Here is a 24,405-nt window from a genome sequence, read left to right on the forward strand (position 1 = left end):
ATTTATGTGGACACTTAATGCCGTGTCTGAACGGCTGTGGCAAACTGTGAGCCCTCTGTCTGAACTCCACCCTGAGTGAAAAAAATATCTCTGAACATAACCAGGCCAGGAAGAAAGGAGGGATGCTGTGATCCTGATGTTTTCCCTTCCATTATTGATTGTCATACCTCAATCTGCCACTACTGATTACTGATCTGGTGCCAGTGCTCCTTTTCCCCAGATTTAAAATCAGTATAGGCTAATCCTGTGTATAGGCTAATCCTAATCCTTTGTGTGCTTCATGATCTAGTGGTGCCACCATTACTGCAGTAGCCTGTCACAGTGTCTGTCAGTCTTTCTGTCTCTGCTGTTGTGTCTGGAGGGGAACCTGACATTTTGAAACTCTCATGAGATTGTTTGGGGTTAAAATGAGTCTCACTGTCATGAGATCTTCTAGACATCTGCTGTTGCCTGCTGGCAGTGACAGTATGAGTAATTGGGTTTTCTAACATTAGACAGTGGCCCTCAGGAGTGCTAGTCATAGCACCATCTACTGGCAACAGGAAATGAGCTTCCTGAGACAATCATCATTTGATTTACATGAAATTTTCATGGTGTGGTCTAGACTTGATGTACCTGAAGATGACGGACAGTCAGTGGGTGTTCTGTAGCGCCACCTGGTGGAGACAGGAAGTGAAATTGAGCTCCTTTTGTCTGGTGTCGGAAATGCATCAAAATTTAGATCCTTGCTGATAGTAAGGCTTTTAGCTATGGGGCCGTGGCCGGCGCACACCCCGACTGGTGCTGGGGTGTGAGGGCCCGTCCAGCACTGCTTGCAGCTTTATTTAGGCCCATTCAAAAAAGTACCTTTATCAGTTACTGAGGGCCTTGCACAGTGACATGCAACAGTGACAGCATGAATAATTGGGTTTTCCAACATTAGACAGTGCCTCTCAGTAACCGATGAAGGTACTTTTTTGAATGGCAATATTAACATTCTTCAAATTTGTAGTTAGACATTGGTTTGGACAATAGACAGAAATAGGTATTGGGCATTTAAGTGATAAAATACTGTGTAATATATATTTGAATGTATTCTTTTATATATTTTCAGGAACAAAGTCCTTTCTGCTAATATTCTTGATCCACTTCTAGCAAACACCCATGATGTGAACTTCGGATGGACGTGAACAAGGGACATTACAGTACAGAGTCGGGACCTTTATTTGTAAGCCACCAGGGCCCCCAAATTAAACAACCACTACTAGAGTTGGACCGATGGTTGATGCCATTGTCCATCACCAATGTCTGACTGTTTTGTCGCTGACTTGTGGGATAGGGTTGTTGCACTAATATTTCAACTCCTCGTCCTGTTTATTATTTTTTCACTAAACCTGCATGGTTTGGAAAACTCCAGGTTCTTGGATACACTGGTGCCAGTAGTGTTTCTTTTCTGTGAGCCACTGTTAGTGCACATCTTTCAATCATGCTGCTCTTGTTGTCTTAGTTTCCTCAGTATAGCTTGCAGGCTAACTTTGTTTCAAGCTTAACACAAGTAAGTTATAGACATGTGGTGCAGAGACAAAGACCCTTTTAAACTAGTACGGAATGTATTTTGGACGGCAATGTTTCATCATGGACATTGCCATTATGCCAATTTGGTATACATCTTTCAACCCCAACGCTAACAGTAACACTAAGGCCCTTCTCCATACACAGAACTGGCCTGGCTCCACTCGGCCCATCAGCCCAGCATGACAGGGATTTGCATGTCCTTTACAACAGGGCTACCTGCTTGAAGGTGTGTCTTTTAACTGAAGACGAGCTTGAGGAAGCTTGAGTCAAGTGGCTGTAAAGGAGTGGATAAACCATTCATATACATCTCTGGGAAATTCTTCACAGTGATGTTTTGTTATTTAAATACTTTAATTAGGAAACAGTGCAAATAGGCAGTGTTTTCATTTGGGGGAAAGTGAATATGAAACCATAACATAAAGCAGATACCTGAAAGTACAAACAGTGACAGAGGAGAGAAACTACATTTCAAAACATAAAGATTATGTTAGAAGCTACAAAAGTACTGAGAGGTGAGATTTTTTGAAACATCTTCCTCTCTGCTCTCCTGTACACACATGAGCTGAGTATCACAACACTCGCGTGCTCAAGATGGAGAAAGCAGGGTTGTCACTGGTTGGCCGAGGCCAGCAAGACATCACCACAGCTTGCTTGGAGATGGGCTCACTTTGGCCCCAATCTAGAGTTGGTCCATCTCAGCTGAGGCTCAGCCCGGCTCAGCGTGACAAAAGTGGTAATGGAAGTGTAAATCATCGTGGTATGGTTTGCCTCAGCACGGCCAACAGCACTAGTGGAAAACACCCATAATAGTAGCACAGAGAGCCTAACTGTACACAGCTGTAAACATGGAGAAGAGGATGAGGAATGCTGTCAGGTGGAACAGTGAAGTAGGTCCCTGGAGTATCCTTTCCAATCACCAATTAGATCAAGTTGTGCTTTGATAGCTTCCCTCAGAAGCTAGAAATCATCATTATTTTATCAATAGAAGAACCCAGACAGTAAAATTATGGAGGGACCGCCTCTGTGTTTCCATGTAGGCCCTCTGCTGGCTCTCCTCTGGTGTTCTGTATATTTGTGAAAGACTGTGAAATGAGAAAAAATGTGAGTGTGCTCATGTTTTGTAGCGAAAGCGTAAGTCAGGCACGTGGCGCTTTGTTAGTTTGCCTTGCTAACACTTGTGTTTGTGTTGTTTGTGTGATGAGTAGAGCCCAGTGTGCATATTGCTGAGCCTGTGTGTGATGGATGGTGTTTAGTTAGTCCGGGTGAAACCTCTGGCTAATCTCCCCTGCACCTCTCTAAATAAACCCAGCCGTGTGGTGGCTGTTGGTTTGTGAAGGGAGACTTGTAAAAACAGGCAAACACATGAACACAAACACACATGGAGATCAGGCACGAGTCAGCGCCAGGAGGAGGTCCAGACCTGACTGATAAACAAAGATACAGAGGTTTTTTCATCATTTCTGTCAGAGGAGTATATGCTATACACTCAAACTAATATGGAAATCACTGAGCCATGTGTTACTTTTATGCACAACCCAACCAAACTCTTGGTTACAGATACTTCATCAGCTCATGTTGTTTTTACAGTAATGACGTCTTGCTCAGAATCATTTATTTGAAGATTATTTGGCTGAAATTCAATCAAAGTGTTTGAAGGACTCCCTGATATCTAAGAATACCCCTCCCTGTGTTCCTAAACATCTAACAGACCTGAAATGAAGGATATGAGAGAATGTTGCACATAAAACAGCAGGGAGTCTGCAATGTACACTGGTCCTGACCTATTTAGAGCTTTCTGCAATAATTGGACTTCTAAATGAGAGAGGGGGGCAGTGTATTTAAGGTGTGCACCCCCCTCTAGTTTCTAGATTCTTTTTAGTTTCTAGTTTCCAGCAATAGCTGAAACTTGGCAGTATTTATGAGATTAAAAGAAACTGTTTTGGTCACTCTGTCAGTGTCTGATGTTAGGGTTGGGCCCACTGTCCATTGTGTATGAATGACGGTCATTGTCCAATGAGCCCTCTACCATTTATTGTGGTTGAAAAGCCTTCTGTACTAAAGGTAGTGTGTCTCCTGTAACACAGGTGTTGTTTGTAGGAGAGAAAATAAAAAGAAGCTGTGGCTGCAGGTCATTACGACGTTACGCCTCTATGTTCCGTTTATTACTTGCTTATTAAAACTGCCCAGTTGAGGGAGCCCAAGACACTTGGTTGCTTTGGTGACAGCGGGCTTTCTTTTCTGCTGCCAGTGCGTTTCTTTCAGTCATGCCATTCTTATTTGCGCTTTTGTTTTCTTAGCTTAGCTTCCTCGGTATTGTTAGCTGCCTAACTTTGTTGCAAGCTTCAGAGGCTGAACACAACTAAAGCTGAGTTAGAAAATTTGGACGGGTTTTAAATACGGTTGAAACTTCACATATTTTCCTCTCGCTAATCCCCAAAACCCAAACATTACAAAATGTGAAATAATGGCACTCCAGACATCACAAGATATTATCAGGATAGTCTGCAGAGCTTGAGATCTGTGCCCAAACCAGATGGGACATGATGGGACCCGACGGGCTTGGGTGGGGTCGTGCCATATTTCTTACATATTTCATGGTTTTATCAGGTCTGTATTATTAGAACAACAACAACAACAACAACAACAACAACAATAATAATAATAATAATAATAATAATAATAATGACAATATTATCAATAGTAGGAGGATTTTTTTTTCATGTTTTCTCCCCAATTTTGTCATTGTCTATTCAAATACCCACCGTGTATTGTCCCTGTCACTGCCAACTCCTACTGTTTGGTACATAGAGGGAAGCTTGTCAAGAAAAATGTTGGACTGTACTTGGGTTCAGGTGGGGTTTGGACAGAATTTGGTCAGGCTCGGGCCTTTTCAGGCATAACATTTCAGGCCCAATTAAAGTTCTGATTGTTGTGCCAGGGATGAAACATGATCTCACGTGATTTCATGAAGAATGTGTTCTTGTGTGATTTCATATGGAAGTAGATGTAATCAGTGGAGATGGATTTAGCAGAACAACCCTGTGAGTAATGTTACTGCCTTGCAGTGAGCAAAAATAAAAGCAGAAGTTGGATGAGAAAAAGGTTGGGGAGACATGATCAGCACAGCATGTCTATTCTAATATCTGTCAACAACAGTATGCAAACTAATGTTAGCCCCAAAGGGCTAGAGTTTACCGTTGCTTAACAACACCTCTCTTTCACATCTGTACCACATAATCATAATCAAGTCATAAATATCAAACATGTTTGAAATGATCGGGGGGGCTGAAGATTGGATCTGTGAACCCCTCACATTACCAGAGAATCTGGGATAATCCCTTTATCCAATTCTCAGGAAGGGTGAATCTGAGGAAAACTCCGGGATGTATGTAGGATGCTCCCTACCAGTGACATGAGAGTTCATCTGCCTGCTCCCTTCATTAGTGATGGGAATGACACTATGAAGCACTGGTGACCACAGTGGTGAATGGGTGAGCAAGTTAGCTTGACTGCCTTGATCCATTGCACTCGAGATTCTTGAAGGCACAGACCTATCTGGCCACCTCTGTGTTAGTTCTGCTACATTTATGATATAGATGGGTCTGCATTTGGAGCTGTCAACCTTTGATCTGATCACCTAAGATGCATATTAAAGTCAGGGTTAAACAGCCTCTCTGACATGCCCAAAAAGCACTTGACTTGTCCTTTCATTCCAAAATCACTTGGTTCAAAGTGGAATACACTACAAGTCAGATTGCTAGTACATTTGATAAGCATACTGAAGCTTTAGCAAAGTGTTCATTATGTATTCAGACCTGTTCTTTCTTCACATTTTCTATCAATTCCATCATATCCCAGCAGAGTGGAACTGAGAGTCCTCTGTTCTCCAGGAGCTGAAAGTCTTGTGTTTTCTTCAGCTTATGTCATTGTCACTATGATTGATATTGTAGTTTTCAGGGCCATAATAGAACTTGCAGTCATAGTGTTATTGCTGTGTTGCTGCAAACAGACTGCATGGTAACTGACCATCATTTTTCATTTCTATGAAGTGCCAGTGCTCAGCTGTGATGACTGCAGCCCAGCCTGTTGTTTTTGTCTCAGATCCTTAATCAGGATCCTCCGTATTCAGACTCAGCTGAAATCCTCTTTTCCTGTGATGGAGCGATCGGAGAGAGAGAAAGCAGCTGCAGGGAGAGCTGAAAACTTTAAAGACCTCGGGGTATTTGCCTGAGTGACGGACCTCACCACAGGGTTGTTGTTGAGAGCCCGCTTTTCTGTTCACTTACGCAAGACCTGGACGCTGCTGCCATTTGAACTGCTCAGCCACTGTGGCCAAGCAGGATTGCGTAACAGAAGGGAGAGAAAGAGAGCGATTGAGCGAGAGTTAAAAGAATAACAAGTTCTCCTCCGGCACTTTCTGTATTGTTTACAGCAACGGCACAAGTCCTGTGTAAGATGATAGTCTTAACAGGAGTGCAGGAGGAAGGGGAGGAGGATGTTGGGTGCACGGGCTGAGGCTGGACTGTGGTGCGGCTCACATGCTGCATGATGGGAGTTTGGACAGTGTTTGTGGCTGTGCCGGTGCTCAGCCTCGGGTTATGCAACAGGCTGGTTGAGCAGAGCCTGCTGGAGCTGTGGTCACGACGGTGTGTGTCATTCAGTGAGTAATGAGGCAACATTTATCTGCCCTGCTGCCACTATGCATGTGCACACACCACAGTGTGTGTGTGTGTGTGTGTGTGTCTGTGTGTGTCTGTGTGTGTGTGCGTGCCATGCTTTCTAATTGCCTTGTTGCCATACAGCAACAGTGGAAGTGAGCCATCCCAGCAAGCATTTGACAGCCTTCATCATGCAGAAGGAGGCCAAGTTTAACGTCAGTCCAGATGAACACCAAACCTTCACAGCGTGCTTTTATAGCACAGTATGATTCATATTCAAAGAGAACTACAGAAGTTTGAAGAATGTGTATTAGAAAGATAATTCTAGGGTTGGAAGGGGCTACTTATGTATTCTGATATGGTTACCACCTGTTAAGAAATGTAGTCAGTAACATAATCCAAGTTTCACAATATTTAAGTAACATAACTTCATTACTTTTGAAAACTTTTGGATTACTTCAATAGTAATAATACTATAATAGTAATAATAATTATATGGTGTTTTAAAGACTGCAACTAACTGGTGAAAAATGTTGATCAAACCCCAAGATCCAAGGTCCACAACTCAATATATATATTTAGTTTACTGTCAAAAGGAGTAAAGAAACCAGAAAATATGAAAATGATTAATCAGTTATCAAAATGGATGCAAATTAATTTGATAGTCAATTAATAATTGATTAATCATTGCAGATTTAAATGTTTTGTGTTGGTTGTTTAGTTTATTAGTTTGTCCAGTTGTTCCTTCCTTTGTTGTATGCAATTTATTGATTTAAAGACAAAAAAAGTGAAATTTCTACCCAGTCAAGCATTTTTTCACTAGAGGCCATGAGAGTGAATTGGCAGCTGTGTGTACACTGTACAAGGTAGTATATTGTTCTTTATTTTGAATTTGTAATCAAACTAATAATCCCCAATTTTTACTAATTGTACCTGTAATCTGATGATTTTTTTTTTTACCTGTAACTGTAATGGAATACAGTTTCCTTTTTTGTATCCAGATTATGTAATCCTATTACATGTAATCTGTTATTCTCCAAGCCTGGATAATTCAGCACTATATTTACAAAATAGCACAGGAAACAACTTTGTCTAAACATCGTCTCAATTTACACTTTACTTCCCAGTATTCCAAGTAATTACATCCACATTTGAGCTTTCTGCACCTCATGATATACTTCCAGTACCAGTGTTCAGTGCTGATGCAGGAAGTAGTATGTCCTTTAATGCAGCATAGAACTAAATAGTAAGAGCCTGTGGGTCAGGGTGGTCAGTGGGTGTGTCACATGACAGACCAGCTCTAGTCTCTCTTGTGTTTGCTATTCAGAGGCAGCAGTACTGCATGAGGATGAACTTTTTTTTCCTGGGAACCCATTTTTTTAAAAAAAAAAAGACAAACTATTGCAAACCAAATCACAGTAAACCTTATGAATAAATTTCAGCAAGAGTTCATTCATGCATAATTGAACGTTCCTAACCATTTTTACTGCCATTTCAGCATCACCTTAAATTATCTTGATACTTTATTGAAAACATATGCACATGTTAAAACTGTAGAAATGAGAAGGAAATGTATTTAAACTAAGTTGACAGGTCATCTCATCATTTTTATTTCCTATTATCAGAGAAATACCATAAGCCCATATTCATTCACTCATAAATGAGACAAAATAAGTATATATAGTAATATTTAGGCAGAATTAACAGGCTCTTGTTTTTTTGCCTCTCATTAGTAAAACAATCTATACATTTTAAATTATTTATAAAAGGTGTACTGCAGATATAAATCTTAAGTGTTAGTAATTAATTATAATTGATTAATTATAATTTTCATCATAGTCTGTTATTTATTTGGGGACCCAAATAACATCTCCTGTGACCCACTTGTGGGTCCCGACCCAGTCTTTGGGAATGACTGAGCTTGGCTAACAGGGGTGATTAGGCTAAGCTGACTAGCATGCTACAGCTGCAGGACATCACAAATAAAACTTGAGAGTTTCTTGTTCCACTATTGCAAGTAGAAGAAATAAATAGACTATTTTGACAGTAACTGTCTGGATCACAGAACGTACTGAACCGAGGAAGTCACACACCAAACTGAACGTCCTGTACCGCACAGTTCAGGATGAACACACGTTCCGTTACACCCCTGGCACATGGACATTAATTTACATGAATGTGTGTCTCCATGTGCCTGTCTGAATTCATGCATAAATGGTCCCAGCCACACAGTGCATAAAGAAGATGTATCTGTGTTGTGTGTATGTGTGTTTATCTGTTGCTGGGACTTGGGCCTGTGGAGACTGACAGGCCGTGGTGGATGGGCCTTCAAAGTGCTGGGTATTTTTAGTTCCCAGGGATTATGTGTGGAGTTGTTTTCAATTTGCTATTGGCAGGTGAGCGGCTAGGCGGAGGCGTCTGCAGGGAACCAGACAGGCGGGAGCTCACATTCCCCTCACTGTAGATCCTTTTCTTTTCCTCTCTCGCTCACAGTCTCTCAGACTTTTCTTTTATTCTCTCGCTCCTGACACCTCCCTCCCCTCCTCCTGTCCCCGTCCTCTTGCTGTTTCCTTCATTTCCTCTTGGCTGCCGTGTGTCTGCAGCCGTCTGCTCCTATCTGCTGCACTCTTTATCATTCTTTCATTCATCCTCAGCCGCTTTGTTGCCGTTGCTTTCTCAATTTGTCCGGTTTCCTTTTACATAAATCACTTCTATACGCTGGACAATGATTGGATTCACTGTCACTGCAAAGGATTCTTTGTCCTTCAACAAAGAAACATTTATCTTATACTGATCATTTGTTGTTTTATACTCAGATTTTTCTAGGTTTGTTCCAATACTGATATCAGTACTGGGAAATGTTTCTGATACAACTTAAAATTCTGGATCAGATATTGGTGAAGATGGTGAATCTGATATTGCATAATTTCCTAGAATCGGAACCTGCTGCTTCCCAGCACTGTCCTTTTTCTTTAACCTTTTTTTTTAAACGTTTTTTTAACCTTTAACCTTAACAACAGTGCTCCCAAACAATGTAAGTGAATGGTGACCAGTTTTCAAATGTAAAAAACAACCAGCAAACAACATAAAATGCCTCGGTACTGCTCGTCTGGTGTAATCCAAGTCTCTTAAAGTCCCAACATGTCATCACAGTGGCACACCGTCACACCACACACACCCAGTTCAGACATTGTGCATGTGAACATATCTCTAAGCTAAGGATCTACAGTGAAAATTCAGGTAATATGGTGTAAATAACATGTTTTAGTCAACTTGGCATGTTGGGGGTTTAGGAAACTTTGATTACACCAGGTGAGCAGATTATGTGTTTATTCTGTTTTTATTTTCCATTTGAAAACTGGTCACCACTCACTTACATTGTTTGGGAGATTCTGCTGTGCTGTTTTCTTGTGAAACTCCAGCAGTGTTTTGTGGCCTAACAAACTAAATCTGACCTTCAGTTGGTGTGAGGGTGATTAGATAATAAGTGAATTTTCATTTTAGGGTGAACTGTCCCTTTAAATGTGCTTTGATTACTGAATTCTGAATTACTGAGTTGGAGCTTTGTGTACTAAAAATTCACCTGTGATAGCATTTTTATCTACTTGCTTCCTATCTACAATTCTCTGCATAGGCTACAAGCATACAGTGATGCTGATCACTCTGCTGTGTCATTGGCTGTTGTACTCCCTCCTAGGTGTTCTTTAAAGGGATAGTTCACCCACAACAATGGGACGGGTGACACACACAATCTATCATCAACCACAACCAGGAGAAAATAATAAATACATATGTGTGCTCACTGCTGAAATGATTAATTATGCAATGCGTTCATGTCCACAGTACAAAATTGTCACCTTTGTTTTGTTTTATGTCAAATAACATTGTGTAGCCTACAGTTCATGCTTTTTAATATTATCTAGCTTGCTGTGGTTTGATCATATAGATAATTGTATGATTCTGTGGTTTTGATGCTCACCATGTGACTAATGTTGACCTGCCAAGTACCAAAACAGATGAATGAGGAAGTGGTCATGGCTGAGCTGCCAGTGGTAGACTACCCAATTAGATTCAAATGTTTACAAGTGCTTGATGAAGGAGTAGACAGAATAGCACAAAGGTAAGAAAATGATGATTCATAATTAATTGTATTTCGTTCTGTTGGTTGTTTGACTCTCAAAAAATCCAACAGTTTACCTAATTAAGGTAAACCAATCAAGTCTTTGTATAGTGCTGTGTAGAGGTGTAATGGATCACCATTGATCCGTATGGATCACTGCCATAGTTCAGCTCATGTGTGATCTATAGACTGCTACTTTTTAAAGTAATAATTCCCTAAATCTCAAAGCAAAGTTGCAGTGAAGAGACGATCCAGATGCGCAGTGTTTTCCTCTCCATCGCATCTCTGTAAGGCAGCGGAGTCAAAAAATAAATAAATAAATAGAAGGAAGGGTGACTGATGTGAAAGCTATTGCTTCCATTGAGTGAAATCCTGACATTTTCATTGGTGTAACTGGGAAACTGGGCATGCTGTCATCATAATAACTCACCAGAAAATTGTGACACTTAATGTAATTTTGTGATATTTGCTGCCTTAACTTCTACACACAGATCTGCTCAGCTCACTGGAGCAGATCTGTGTCTGCCTGTGACAGGCTTCAGGGTTAATTGGCTATGACCTCTAACCAATCCAATAGGGCTGTGGACGGGACACTGAGCAAGACTACAGTGTACTAGTGCATTTTACTGTGCAGGGTATAATGATCGATTACATGTAGTTTAGTATGATACAGTAGAGTATTTTTTTTATTGTATACTATACTATTATTATTACTATTATTATTATTATTATTATTATTATTATTATTATTATTATTAGCTATTACTATGGGGATGACTACAGGCAGAGAAAGTTCAAAGCCAAGTGCATTTTAAAAAATAATTTAACCCCAATTCCTCCTTCATCTATGTGAATTATTGTCCCTTAACTTTGAAATAATCTGCCCTAAAAAGTGCTTGAAATGCATCATTACAATAGTGGCAATCCTGTCATAAAGTGTAAAGGAAACCATTAAAAATCATATTTGGATTTTGTGAATATGAGATATTTGGAGTGAAAAGTGTAAATGGGGTCAGACAGAACCCAATGTATTCTGATTTTGCATAGTTTAGATTACTATCTTCTCTTTCCGTTATTTTCTTTCATTTTTTTGTAAAGTCTTTTGAGACACTACATGATTTTTCACTTAAATGAACTTACTCTCTTCTATCTTTGTCTTCCCCTGTGCATGTCTTACAGAAGTGAGAAATAGTCAAAAGTAGGTCAAATACTTTTCCCTCAAGTCAGTCCCAGCATTCAGCCCTGCAGACCAAGATTTAGTCCCTGTTTCCATTCTCAAATGGTAAAAGTGATTCTGAGTTGCATCCGGTAATAAATCTGAGTTTGGGGGATCGCACCATGCCAACATAGAGGAAAAAAACACAAACAAAAAAACAGAATATGTCCTAAAATATATACTGCTTAATGTTATGTTTTATTAAATCTACATGCTGTGCTGTAAAGGTCTCCATGGTAACTGAAATGTTTAAAATACTACACAAAACAGCCAATAATATCACCACATGTGTTTGAGGAGAAAGAGATGATAATGATGATGGTGTCGGTGCCAGAACCCACTACCAGTGCTGAGGAGACACATGTGCACATGTGGATTTCTTCATGCCAATACATCTGCGAAAGCCGTCACAGCTGAATTCCGAACAGCTCGGGATCACAGCATAATTATTTCACAGCAAATGTTTTCATTTATGGATTCCCACACTTTGAATCTGTTATTGTTCAGCTCAGGGATGGAGATGAATAATATGGCTGCCACCTGTTCCGGTCATGAAAGAGAAGCAAGTTTGGAAAGTCAAATTGGAAATGCTAAAACCCCTTTCATGGCCCAGAATTAGTAAAAAGAGCTGAAGTGGAGTGTTGAGGCTGCCTAAATCCTCAATAATCCGCTCCAAATGAAACAGTTTTAGTTCAAATTGTTCCTTCCTGTCTTCGAGGTCAGATGTTTGCCCACTGCAGGTGTCCCGCTCAGCCTCGGCCAACACAATAATGACCCTTTCATGTTGCAACCTCCAACTCCCTGACAGTGTGTAAAGTAGCCCCGTAAAGTTGAGGCCAGACGCAGCTGAATCATTACATCTTTCCCTCAGAAACCATCGGGCCCAGCTCGGTGTGGAGAGTTTGGTCAGCTGCAACCTGTTACCAGCACATCCACAACTCAGGAAGTATATCTGAGGTCAGCTGAGGTCAGGAGGCTGCTGGGAGGGGCTGTCCGCCACGATGCAGACTGCGTGACAGCAGCTTTCATCAGGTCGTGACCTCGACTCCACAAACCTGCTGGATTAAACGCTGGGCCTCATGCAAGAACCACTCGTACAGATTTGTTCTGAAGTGGTTTCTACAAGTGATTTAGGAGAATTTACCACATCCATCACTTTTCTCAGATTTCTGCTACTATTAGATAATCCAAACCAAGGTTTTTCACCAATGACTGAATATTTAATCACTTTAGTTTGAAAATCCTGAATTACACTTCATAATTATGTTGACATTCTTCTGTTTGACTCTGCATTTTGAATGCTAGATTAATTTGATTTTGATTTTATGCTGCACTGTCGCTGCATGCTGGACATAGCACCGCCCAAGACGTTTGTGATTGGTTTAAAGAAATGTATAAAAGGCATGGAGTTTTTTCACTTATAGCTGAATGTGTATGCATGGAGTCAGACCTTTCTCCAGCACTGAGCGCTGTGAAGAGACGTCTGGCTATGCAAGACTAATGAAGTTGCCGTCCTGCTGTCCAGGGACCCTCATCTGTTGCAGTACCTGACGATGTAACATTAGCTGTTACAGCACTTATTCTGTCCTCTTTCTCTTTGAATGAGAGTTCACCTTGTTCCACTGCAGTCATCGATCTGCTTGCTCAGCAAGATTTTCTTTCCTATGAAGTTACTTTCATATCAAACCATCTCTTCTTTATTTCAGTGACAGTATGTGCCTCAAGTGACTAGTTTTCCTGTTTTTCAGCTTCATCAGATCCCTTAATTCCACAGCTGATGCTGATAAAATTTCAGATTTTCCTTCATGGATCTCCAACAGCAGAACTTCAAACTTCAAACTCCAAACTCATAAAGTTTTTTTTTTTTACTCTTTGATGCCATTTTCATGAATGAACACGTCCTGAAATATGGGACAGGAAGTGTAGCCTTATATGGTATTATTTGGGCGTTAATTACACTGATTACCAAATCTCATTTACACAGTTATCTGAAGTTACGAGCATTTGCTGAATCTGACATGTTCATACGAGCCCTTCGTATGAAAAAAGTGAGAAATTTGAGAAATTTAAGATAAGAATACAAAAATGTTCTTGCATGAGGCCAATTGACTTTTAGTTATGACCATAAGACATAAAAAGCATATCCAGAAGTGGCTGAATGATGCATGTAAGTTAAAGTTTGAGACACAGACTCTGTCATGATTTCTTATATCAAACAACTAAACGTATACCTGGTGGCCAGGTAGGTCAGTTGGTAGAGTGGTTGCCTCATGTACTGAGGCTCTCAGTCCTCTGCAGCAGCTGTGGGTTTGACTCCCACCTATGGCCCTTTGCTGCATGTCATTTGCCCCATTCCTGTCGTGTCTTCAGCTGTCCTATAAATGAAGGCATAAAAGCCTCCCAGAATTAAATATTAAAACAATTAAACATATACCTATTGGGATTCTACATACCAGAAGTAGAGTTGGTACCTTCAATGCAGAAATATAAGAGGCACAAGTCCTCTCCGCTACTCTCAACGTGAATGCAAAGATTCACTAAAATTAAAGCACAGTTGCATCAGTTATATTAAGGAATAAAATATCAGATCACCAGCATGGACAAAATGTTTGGTCTATCAAACTGTATTCTGCATCATCTCAGAAATTCCACCATGGGCGACGGAAAATACTCGTGACAAACTTGTTCAAGGTATCCTGTCACCAGTTTCACAGTTATCTCTTTTATAATGGAGGTCTATGTGGACTGTATTTTGATGCAGTACCACAAGTGACCAGTGGCCCATTTTATCCAGCAGGAGCTGACATTTGCTTGTAAACTTGGGTTTTACAAGTATCCCAGCATGCATTTTGATTCAGCCAACAGCAAGATAATATGTTGAGTTGTGATTTTGATATATTTATATATATATATATATATATATATATATATATATATATATATATATATATATATATATATATATGTAATATTTAATCTCTGTAGATGTTCAGTATGTGCTTGATTTATGAAAGCAATCCTTCATTGGAAATTTGCTCAGATGTTTTTGGAGATGTGATGACCTACTAGCCAGCAAGCTAGCTTTAGATGGAATGCTTTTGGATGAGTCAGCGTTTATGGTCATTCTGGGTAGAACACAAGATATTTGTCCTGTTTGGAAGATCTCAAAATTGAATATCTGATGATGTCAAATTGATTTAGATTTGTGTTATTAATGGGCAATATTGTACATCAACGCTGCTTTGGCTCCTTATTATACAGATCTTACCACAAGCATTAAAATGAAATGATGTGTGTCATATAACATGTGATTTTGGTTTAATGTATAATAAATATTTATTCAAGTGAGGACAATCAAACATAAATCTGGTCCCAAAGACATCTTAATTACAGCACATGTCTTCTGTGTTGACCCATCACCCTTTAAAACTGATGTATCCTCCTTTTTCACTGTCTTTCCAAGACTGAAATGAGAATTTCAATATTAACCTCATGACTGAGTGAATAAAGCTAAAGCTGCTTCTTGGATACAGATTTTTTCAAAAGACAGTGTCTCCCAGACCCCAGGCCTTCCAGAACACATCCAGAATGATGAATAGTTGAATATACTGTGATTCCATTCACTAGAAATGACCCCAATTAGAGAATATTTAAGAACGACCACTCTAATCATAGGTTTCACTCTCACCAATACCATCTCCCCATGTGCGCTGCAGCCTAATGCTGTTTTCACGTTGCATTTCATATGGAAAAGATGTAGTAATGACAGATTAGGCAGAAGTCCGGCACTCACAGTGGTACTAACTCTGTCATTGCAGAGTGGAAGAGGTCCGTGAAGCCAGTGGTTTCTGCTGACAAAGCCAGCAGTCATAGAGTTCGTAGGCTGGGGAGCAGAGAGCAGCCAAGCACAGCACTCTGAGCCCTCTCCCCTCAGGAAGGAAGCCTGCATTTGATGGATCCTCACGCAGGTTTCCTATGAACTCCAGGGTCCTTCAGTCGGGAAGATGTTCAGGATTTTATTATTTGAAATAGATTGGTCACTGACAGATGGGCCCCGCTCTGCTTCTGGCTCACTGTTTAAACTGTACTTGGGGGATTTCTGCCATTATCATACTCTGTCAACGTCATGTGAAGGATTTCTGAAATACATAAAGCCCCGAGACCAGAGGTCTGCAACCTTTACAATCAAAAGAGACATTTTTTGTTGAAAAAAGAAAAAAAAAATCTGTCTGGAGCCACGACTATTAAATCCTCTCTTTTCCCTGAAGACTTTTTTTTTTTTGATTTGGCATCCATAGTGAGCTTATGGAGACTCAAGGAGAAGAAGATGTGGAGGATAAGGCCATAGATGTGGGACACACAATTTATTTGATGAAACAGACATGAGATATGAGATTAGATATGAGACAACTCAAAATTTCAAGGTAACATACTGCAACAGATTTTTGAGTTTTGAGCTCAACTCAAACTCTTATCAAATTTTAAAAAATATAATCTTTAGTTGAGATTATTTACTTTTTGTCTTAAGATAAACTTAAATCTTTGAATTTTTCAAAACTGAAAAAATTGTATTTCAAAATTTGGTCACAGTGAGCTGTGAACCTGATTTGTCATTATTTTGAATCCTAAAAATTAAATGGTTTTAATTGAAAATATTAAAATTTAACATTCACTTTCAATGGAAAGAATTACCTTTGTAATTTTTTGTGGGTCTCTAAAATTCCAAAATTTAAAGTAAATAATCTCGATCAAAATTTAGTGGTTTGTAAAACTTTTTCAAAACTTTAGAGTTTGAGTTGATGTTATGGTTTGGTAATTTTGTTGGTCACTTGTTTTATTTTGTAGTCTTGGTTCTCCCTCGTGTCTTTGGTTTTACTTCCTGTCTTTGTCTGTTTTCCTGCCCTTTGTGATCACTAATTATTTTCACCTGTCTTTGACTGCCCTCACCTGTGTCTTGTTTTCCTCCCTCTCCCTAGTGTATTTAATCCTGTGTCTTGTCCTCCTTAGTTGTTGGTTCATACTCGTTTCTTGTTGGATTCTGGTTGCATGTGTTTCTTCTCTTAGATGGATTTGTTTGGGTTTTTCTTCCCTGGATTTTGATTATTGCGTCTCCTGGAGTTCTAGTTGCCTTGTAAGATTTTTGTGTTTGTTTTTCTGTGCCTTGTTTGAGACTTGCTCCCTTACATTGGTGTAAGCTTTTGTATCTTTTGTTAATCATTAAATTTCGTGGAACTGCTCTGCTCTGCTCTCTGTTGTCTGCATTTGAGTCCTCCACCTAGTTGAATTGTAACAGTTGGACTCAAAAAAAACAAAACAAAAACTACTGCAGTATGTTGCCTTGAAATTTTGAGCTGTCTCAACTTTTTCATAGACAAACAACAATGATGGTTGTGATGGAAGAGCTGAATGCAGGTCCAGAACCATAGGTTGCAGACTAGAGCTTGAGATCTGTGCCTGAACCAAACAGGACCCAACGGGATCTGACAGGACCTGATGGGTTTGGGTCGGGTCAGGCTGTATTTCTCACATATTTCATGAGTTTACTTTGGGTTTGGGCTGAATAATTATTATTATTATTATTATTATTATTATTATTATTATTATTATTTTACTTTTACTAATTTACTTACTATTATTACTGTTTGATATATAGAGGCTTGTTAAGAGAAATTTTGTAAATTTGTAATCCGTTTTGGGTTGAAATATGTTAATGAGAGCCAGGTTTTGGGTCAGGTTTGGGCCTTTCCAGGCTCAACTTGTCAGGCACAATTAAATTTCTGTTGCAGACCCCCATCTTAGACCATGAAACTGAGGATTCTGTCCAGTGGAAGTCCATCTGAAAAAATGTTTGATGTTCAATACTGTCGGTCCTTACAGAGATTTTATGTAGCTATTAATAATGTATATAGCTAAGTAAGATTTGAGAAAGTGAAACTTTTGATAAATGCAACATCCTGATGGAGTTTGACTGAGTTTTGCATTGTGACAGATTCTGTGTTGTCTTTTCTGTTGCTGGAGTCAGTATCATGAACCTAAAACTACCAACTCATTAAGTTCTTTCCACAAAATGTAAAATTATTGCAGCACACTACATCCCATATTGCTTTACAATGTGACAAGCTCTCCAGTCAGGCCACAGATAAAACTAATCAGAATCCATGGCTAAAGGGACAAAAATTTTCTCCACCAGAAATAATGCCATTTGACTGAGGGCCGACCCTATGATTTTGGTGCACATGAAATCATCTGTGCTCACTGATAAGATTTAATACTTTTATTGCAGCACGGCAGCAGAACAAAGCATTAAAGCCGAAGGCTGAAACGTGTCTGTTGTTCTGCTGCTGTGCTGCAATGAGAGTATTAAATCTTATCAGTGAGTGCTGATGATTTCATGTGCACATTTTGGGTTTTTTGGATCTGCACCCATCAACCTGGCAAAATGGCTTGAAAGTAATAAAAGTATTATTGATTTTAGCTGAAATGTTTTTCATTAAAAAGAGCTTGATTTCTTGCTATTTGCTTACTAGGTTACCTGTGTTACCATGGCTACACACTGAGTTATTAAAATGATGTCTACAACAGACACTTTGAGCAACATTGTCCAGCCATCCATCTGACAGACAAGATATGCTTCCAATTAAACCAGCCACAGATCTGTACATTCTTAGGCTCTGTCATATACATGTAATGCACCAGTGTATCTAATTGTACTTTTGAGTTTTATGGGAATGGTGATGGCTATTTTTAGTGTCTCTTTGTCAAGGGAATCAGTTGGTTTCAGAATTGTCATGTTAGCTTGTGACTAACTTGTAAAACAGTGCAGTTAGATAAGCCAGGCATTTTTTGCATTTATTCATAGAATAACTGAAGGTATGACAGGAAAGGGAGTAGACAGAGAGGGGATGACATGCAGAAAATGAGATGCAAGTGAGAGTCAAACCAGTGGCTGCTGCAGGGCACTGATAGCCTCGGTACTTAGGGCTCACACTCCCGCACCAAGTGAGCTACCCTGTGCCCTGTCTGGCTATCGTAAAAACAGATTTTAATCTGGTAGGATTCCAAGATTTTTTAATTCAGACTCTGTGGGTTCCCATGAGAAAAACAACAATTTTATTTACATTCAGGTGTAAATGGCAATTGCTTAACCAATCAGATAAATGCACCATGGTATGGTACAGTACAGTATGTTTGTGGCTTGCTGTTTGTTTTTAGCATGTACATAAAAAACTGTGTCATCAGCATATATTTGTACTAAATGGACAGGTCATTCATATACAAGCTGAATGAGAAAGGACCCAGTATTGATCCTTGGGGAACACCAGTGTTACAGTTAAAGTATGGACATTTAGGACCTGTCCAAACTATTTTCTATCAGTTTTTGATATAAAAAATGTCAGTCTCAAAACCTCCTTATTCTTTTCTGGAAAATCCTGAAAAGGGGAACTAACAGAACTCACTTTTAACTCAATTTATGATGTAGGTCAAACAGTAATGGTACAGCGATGTAATGTAGTGCTTTAAATGTTTCTGAAAAGTTGAGCTTGTCTAGGCTCAATGCCGACAAAATTTTGTAGGAAACTGACCTGAATCCAACCTTCATTAGCATATTTCAGCCTGAACCCAATTACAGCCTGACATTCTTCTTAGCAAGCTTCCCTCTATGTACCAACCAGTAGGGGATTTTAGAGACAGGGCAACACGTGGGAGGAATTGGAACTGGCAACAACTAAATTGTGGAGAAAAATGAAAATAACTAAATGAACAAATATAGTACAGCCCAAACCTGATGTGATCCAGTGAAATATGTGAGAAAAAAGGCCAGACCTGACCCGAACCCGTGGGATTCCATCAGGTTCAGATCTCAAGCTCTAATGTAATGATGAAAATGTTGGCTCCATGTAAGAACTGTGTCCTGCTGTGTTACATGACCTTGGATCATTAGGTTTATCAAGGGTTAACAAACATTAACATGAACCCAAAGAACTAGCACTGGCACATATATACAGTAAATGGTTTTGGTACCCATGTTCTCAGAATCTAACAGCTAATTTGACGAACAGAGAACAATCACTCATAAACTCTGTCCTTCTTTAACTTGTCTTCGTTCCACATCACACATGCTTTAGTACTTTGCCGCTGCTGTTTGAGGTAATGGGAGTGATGAGTAATGAAGTGACTGATTACAGGAATCAGGGGCCCTGTGTCGGCTGTGTGTGACAGCTCTCATGTGACATCAGCTTTTCTCAGAGGGAGGAACTGCATGAAAGAGCAGCATCCATGTCACTTTGTGTGTGTGTGTGCATGTGTGCATGATATGACATCACTCCTCTCTCCTGTCTTAGCCTCGTCAATGTGATTGAGCGATGTGCGCACACACACACACACAGACAGACCACAGTGGCGGCGCCAGTTGTGGTGGATCATTTTCATGTCAACTTTGGATAAATCAGTGGTAATGTGGGCTGACTCCGCTGTATACCGCTGCCTGCAGGCAGTCATGCAGTGATTTGCTTATGCCCTACACCCTCAACCAGCCCCTGGAATTTCCCTGTGGATCTCACTTTACTTGAATACCCAAGTGTATATCAACTGGCATTCCACTTACTGCACTGTCTGTGAGGACTTAACTGTGTAAATTGAGCTTTATTTGTGGATATATGGCATGTACAGTACTATACTGTGGAGATCCACAACAAATAGATCAATAAATGACTTATTAAAATTAAGCCCGATTAGCAGAGGCCCATTCCACCCCCACACTAATGTGCTTTCTTTCCAAGGGTAAGATGAGAAGATTGATGTCAATATCGTATCTATTTGTTGTGTACAGAGCTGGAGTTGGGATATGGTTAGCCTAACTTAGCATGAAGGCTGGAAGCAGAGCAAAACAGCTAGCCTGGCTCTGTCTAAAGATCAGTGATTAACACATTATTTCTTGTTTGGTTTTGGTCCATGGTACTAAATCTTGTAACTTCATTGACAAGTGAAGACTTAAGGAATCTCAACTTCCAGTGTACCTCAGTGTTACTATCAAGTTACTATGTTGACTACAGCTCCACGCTTCGCATGGGACTGACATCCATCTGAAGATCTCATGCTTGGAAAAAAAAGGCAAATTAGTCTATTTCCCAAAACATTGAACTGTTCCTTTTATACTGATGCTTTTGCTCTTCTTGGATCCTCAACAGTAGTTCAGATTTGTCTTTAGAACTGGGGGGAGATTATTATAACTAAGCTAGCTTTTGTGGCTTGCCAAAACAGAAAGTGTTCATCTTCGAGGAAATATGAATTAGCAGTTCCATAGCAATCTGCCAGGTAGATGTTAATATTTGCAAATGATCAGTGTGGATCATTCTCTGAGGGCCATACATGTAACAAATGTAAAAAGCAATCTGGCCAGTAGTTGTTATAATAGTTGTAGATATATCTTGTTTTCAACTAATAGTCTATGAATGGATCATGTTTTACACATCCGTATTCTTGCTTAGTATGCTAAACAAGCCAAGTCTTTTCTGGTTGGTTCACGAATTCTGAAACTCTCTTTACATCAGCACAATCCCAGGAGTTGGTCTGACATTTTTTGTAACTTCTCAAAACAGATAATATCTGAAAACTTCTCCCAGTGGTTGGGAGGCCAGGTGTTTGAAAGTGTGTAGTAAGCAGGGTTTGAAATCCCCTCTCAAGCGTTACTTGAGCTTTTCTGCTGCTTTTAATGTGAACAACTGAAGGCCTTCAAGGAGCACATTTTCCTTTAGTCATGGTTGGACAACATGTTGTACAACGTAGTTTGCCTGAAGCCTACTTATTAATCAGCCATCATGTGGCACAGCTTGGCACTGCTTTTAGCTTGGCTGTGATAAGGGAGGTTCTTTCTCCACACCCTCCTCCAACATCTGGATTCTCGAGGCAAATTGTCCTCGGTCCTTTTTGTGAACTGTAGCTTTGCCTTCTTCCTTATCACAGTCAGTAGACCTAGTAAATATATTCATACCAGTTTTATTTTTATTCTTTCATGTCAGACAACACAGCCATATTGAACCCAAGAAATCCCGTCCTTCAGAACCTAACCACTACAGACCAGGTGCACTCACTCGAATAGTCATGATATGTCTAGAAAAATGGATCCTGAATGCCATCCTGCCAGTCCATGGTTGGACCCCCACCGGTCTGCCTGTACGGCCAAACATGGGAAGGAGGATGCTGTGGCACGTCCTGTCCAGCATCTTGAATCACCAGACAGCTTTTCGTGAATGCTTTGTTGACTTCAGTTCAATCTTCATTGCAATTCCTGGCCACCAGATGATCAAGAATCTTCATCACCTCAACATCTTTCCACCCTTCTTCCACCTGACTCACTGGAAATAGACTGTGGGTATAAGCCTGCCATTGACCACCTTTTCAAGTGGTGTTCTCCTACTCTTCCGGTATCTGCATGTTTTCACATTTCCATTGCCACAGAAAACTACAACCTGAAAATGGCAAGTTACCCAAACCATCACCTGGTTTCAAATAGTACAAACATAAACAAGCTAACGCCTTTCCTTTGCTTTTAATTTGTGCAATTTGACTGCCAGGGCTCACCTCCTCATGCAAAAATGTTCTACACAAACAAGGTCTTCTGACTGATATAATGCTATGAAGTCAGCTTTGGCTACACGAAACTACTGGGGTCATAATTTCCTCAGGAACAGACCACAAGCTGTTAGACTAGGCCAAATATCATCATCATCAACTGTCATTACCAATACTGGAGTCCCTCATGGCTGTGTCCTCAGTCCCTTGCTTTTCACCCTCTACATAAATGACTGGATCAGCCTCTCATCCATCACCACATGCTTCAAATACTCTGGCAACACCACCACATTTGAACTACTAAATGACAGTAACTCTGTTACAGCCTATCAAAACTCCATTTCTCACCGCACAAGAACTGATTGTTCACACATTAAACACATCCAGCACTGGACTGAACCATCACCCTGTCCTGCTGTACTGTTCCCCTGCTTCTATACTGTATGAACCATCTCCAACAAAAGCACACTCCACAATCATCTGTCTCACTACCCCCAGTCTCTCAGACATGAACCCAGCCTAGCACTCACAATAGCAAATGGCATTGATCACCACCACAATCAACAGATACAAGACCTTAAAACTGAGAAGAGGTTGCTTCAGTAGTAGCTTTATCCTTTCAGCCAGCCCTGAGCAAACAGCTGTGATACAGGAAAGAACATGAATCTTTATATGAAGATTTTATGTATTGTCTATGTCTTTATGTAACTGTGTGTATATCTGTATGTTTTTGTTGTACTGGCTGTGAGAAGAAATCTGCCACTGAAAAGCAAAAAGTGAGTATTAGGTATGAAAACATTGGTACCAGCCTTCAAGACAGCAGATATCAGTCCAAACCAGGTCCTGGGCTCCATTTGTGAATGTCCATGAGAACTAATGGATGTGTATGAGTGTGTGTCTTGGATCCACAGCATGTGTCCGCGTGGCCTCATCTCAATACGTCCAGTGTTGTGTTAAAGCACAGCGGATTCATTCATGAGACTCTGCAGCAGTTTGTGTAAACAGTTCGCCTTCAGCTGCTCCTCCTGGAGCTGGAAGTGTGACTTTCTCTGTTGACGAATGGGAAGGAAACGAGAAAGAGCATCGTTAGTCTTGGCTCATCTGCCCCGGCTGCTCACACTGCATACTGTTTAATGTTGGCCGTTCATCGGCAGCGGAAGGAGCAGAGGGATTAAACATGATGTGAGCTTGTTTGATCAAAGAATTGCTTTAGAATTCACTCAGGTCACAAGTTTCTCAGAGAGTTATAAATATAGGTTTGATCAGATCTTGTGCTGAAGGCTCTGCTTGTCCATGTGCTGTTCTGTGTAACATCCTGTGCTGTTTTCAATAGGTTCTTGTTGACCTGCCTGAAGTGGTAACATTCATACAACAGGTCCTGCTGACAGTAGTCTGAGGTGGATTGCATCACTGATGTTTCCATTTCACATAATACAAGAACAATTCAAATTGCTTGTGCAAGTGTTGAAGGCTTTTCAGTGACCCTTGGCTGGTGCTAAAAGCCCTGTAAGAAATCTTTCACATTGGCACAATTGTAGCACATTCCACAGTGGGCTAACCCTGATTTTAGCCTAGGGCTGTCTGGCCCTGCCCCAGAGCAGGGTTAGCCTAGATCTTGCAGGGTTATCCCATGAATATCAGCGTAACACAGGCTCTAAAAGGTGCCAGTTTAAAACAGGGCCCCATGTCTCAGAGCCTCCTAAGTGCTATGTGCATTGTAAGGTGTACCTTAAGGTCTCCCTTAAGCTTACGGGCAGGTTCCCAGAGTCCCCTCAGCTAAGATATACCTTCAGAAGGGCGGTCTGAACCACTCCTAAGCTGTTCCTTAGTGATGCACTCCATTCATCCTGTCACAGTTTTAGATTTATTAGGCCAATATCACGCATTTCAAGTGGGCACTTGCAGTATAGATCACATCAATGCTGCTTGTACAAATGACATCATGAGTTTAAAATGAACTTCATGAAAATTAATTATGAAAATAAAGTTTCTGTGCAGAATACATCTTGAGGGTATTGTGTGATGACAACAAATTTGTATTAGACCTTTTGAGACCTTTTGTTTGTATGAGAACAAAATCATTCACCCATTTAGCAATATCACTTATCCTGGCCTCTGAATAAGTCTCAGACTGTGTCATATGTCCCAATTCATACTCTCAAATAGATTAAGCAGTTTGCTGTAATATTAGATTGAGGTAAAATGATTATGCCGACACTTGTTATGTTAAAACATCATTTATGGGCCTTTGCAAGTGATCAATCAATATGTGCACTGAATTGAAA

At 40.2% G+C, this 24,405-nt stretch overlaps 1 protein-coding gene across 2 annotated transcripts in view; it reads left to right on the forward strand.

Moving 5' to 3' along the window:
- The window catches only part of tgfb2 (transforming growth factor, beta 2), a 64,528-nt gene that overhangs the window by 15,671 nt on the left and 24,452 nt on the right, over nucleotides 1-24,405 (forward strand). Inside the window, exon 1 of one of the 2 annotated variants that reach the window (XM_084726004.1) lies at nucleotides 6,088-6,214. The exons of the other annotated variant lie outside the window; for it this stretch is intronic. Within the exon in view, the coding sequence (XP_084582130.1) occupies nucleotides 6,100-6,214 (115 nt within the window). The 5' untranslated portion in view covers nucleotides 6,088-6,099. Of the gene's footprint in view, nucleotides 1-6,087; nucleotides 6,215-24,405 lie in introns of those variants that run through there. 2 annotated transcript variants of the gene reach the window in all.

The sequence above is a fragment of the Lutjanus erythropterus genome, chromosome 9 (assembly GCF_056507025.1).
Source record: "Lutjanus erythropterus isolate fLutEry1 chromosome 9, fLutEry1.hap2, whole genome shotgun sequence".
NCBI lineage: Eukaryota > Metazoa > Chordata > Actinopteri > Lutjaniformes > Lutjanidae > Lutjanus > Lutjanus erythropterus.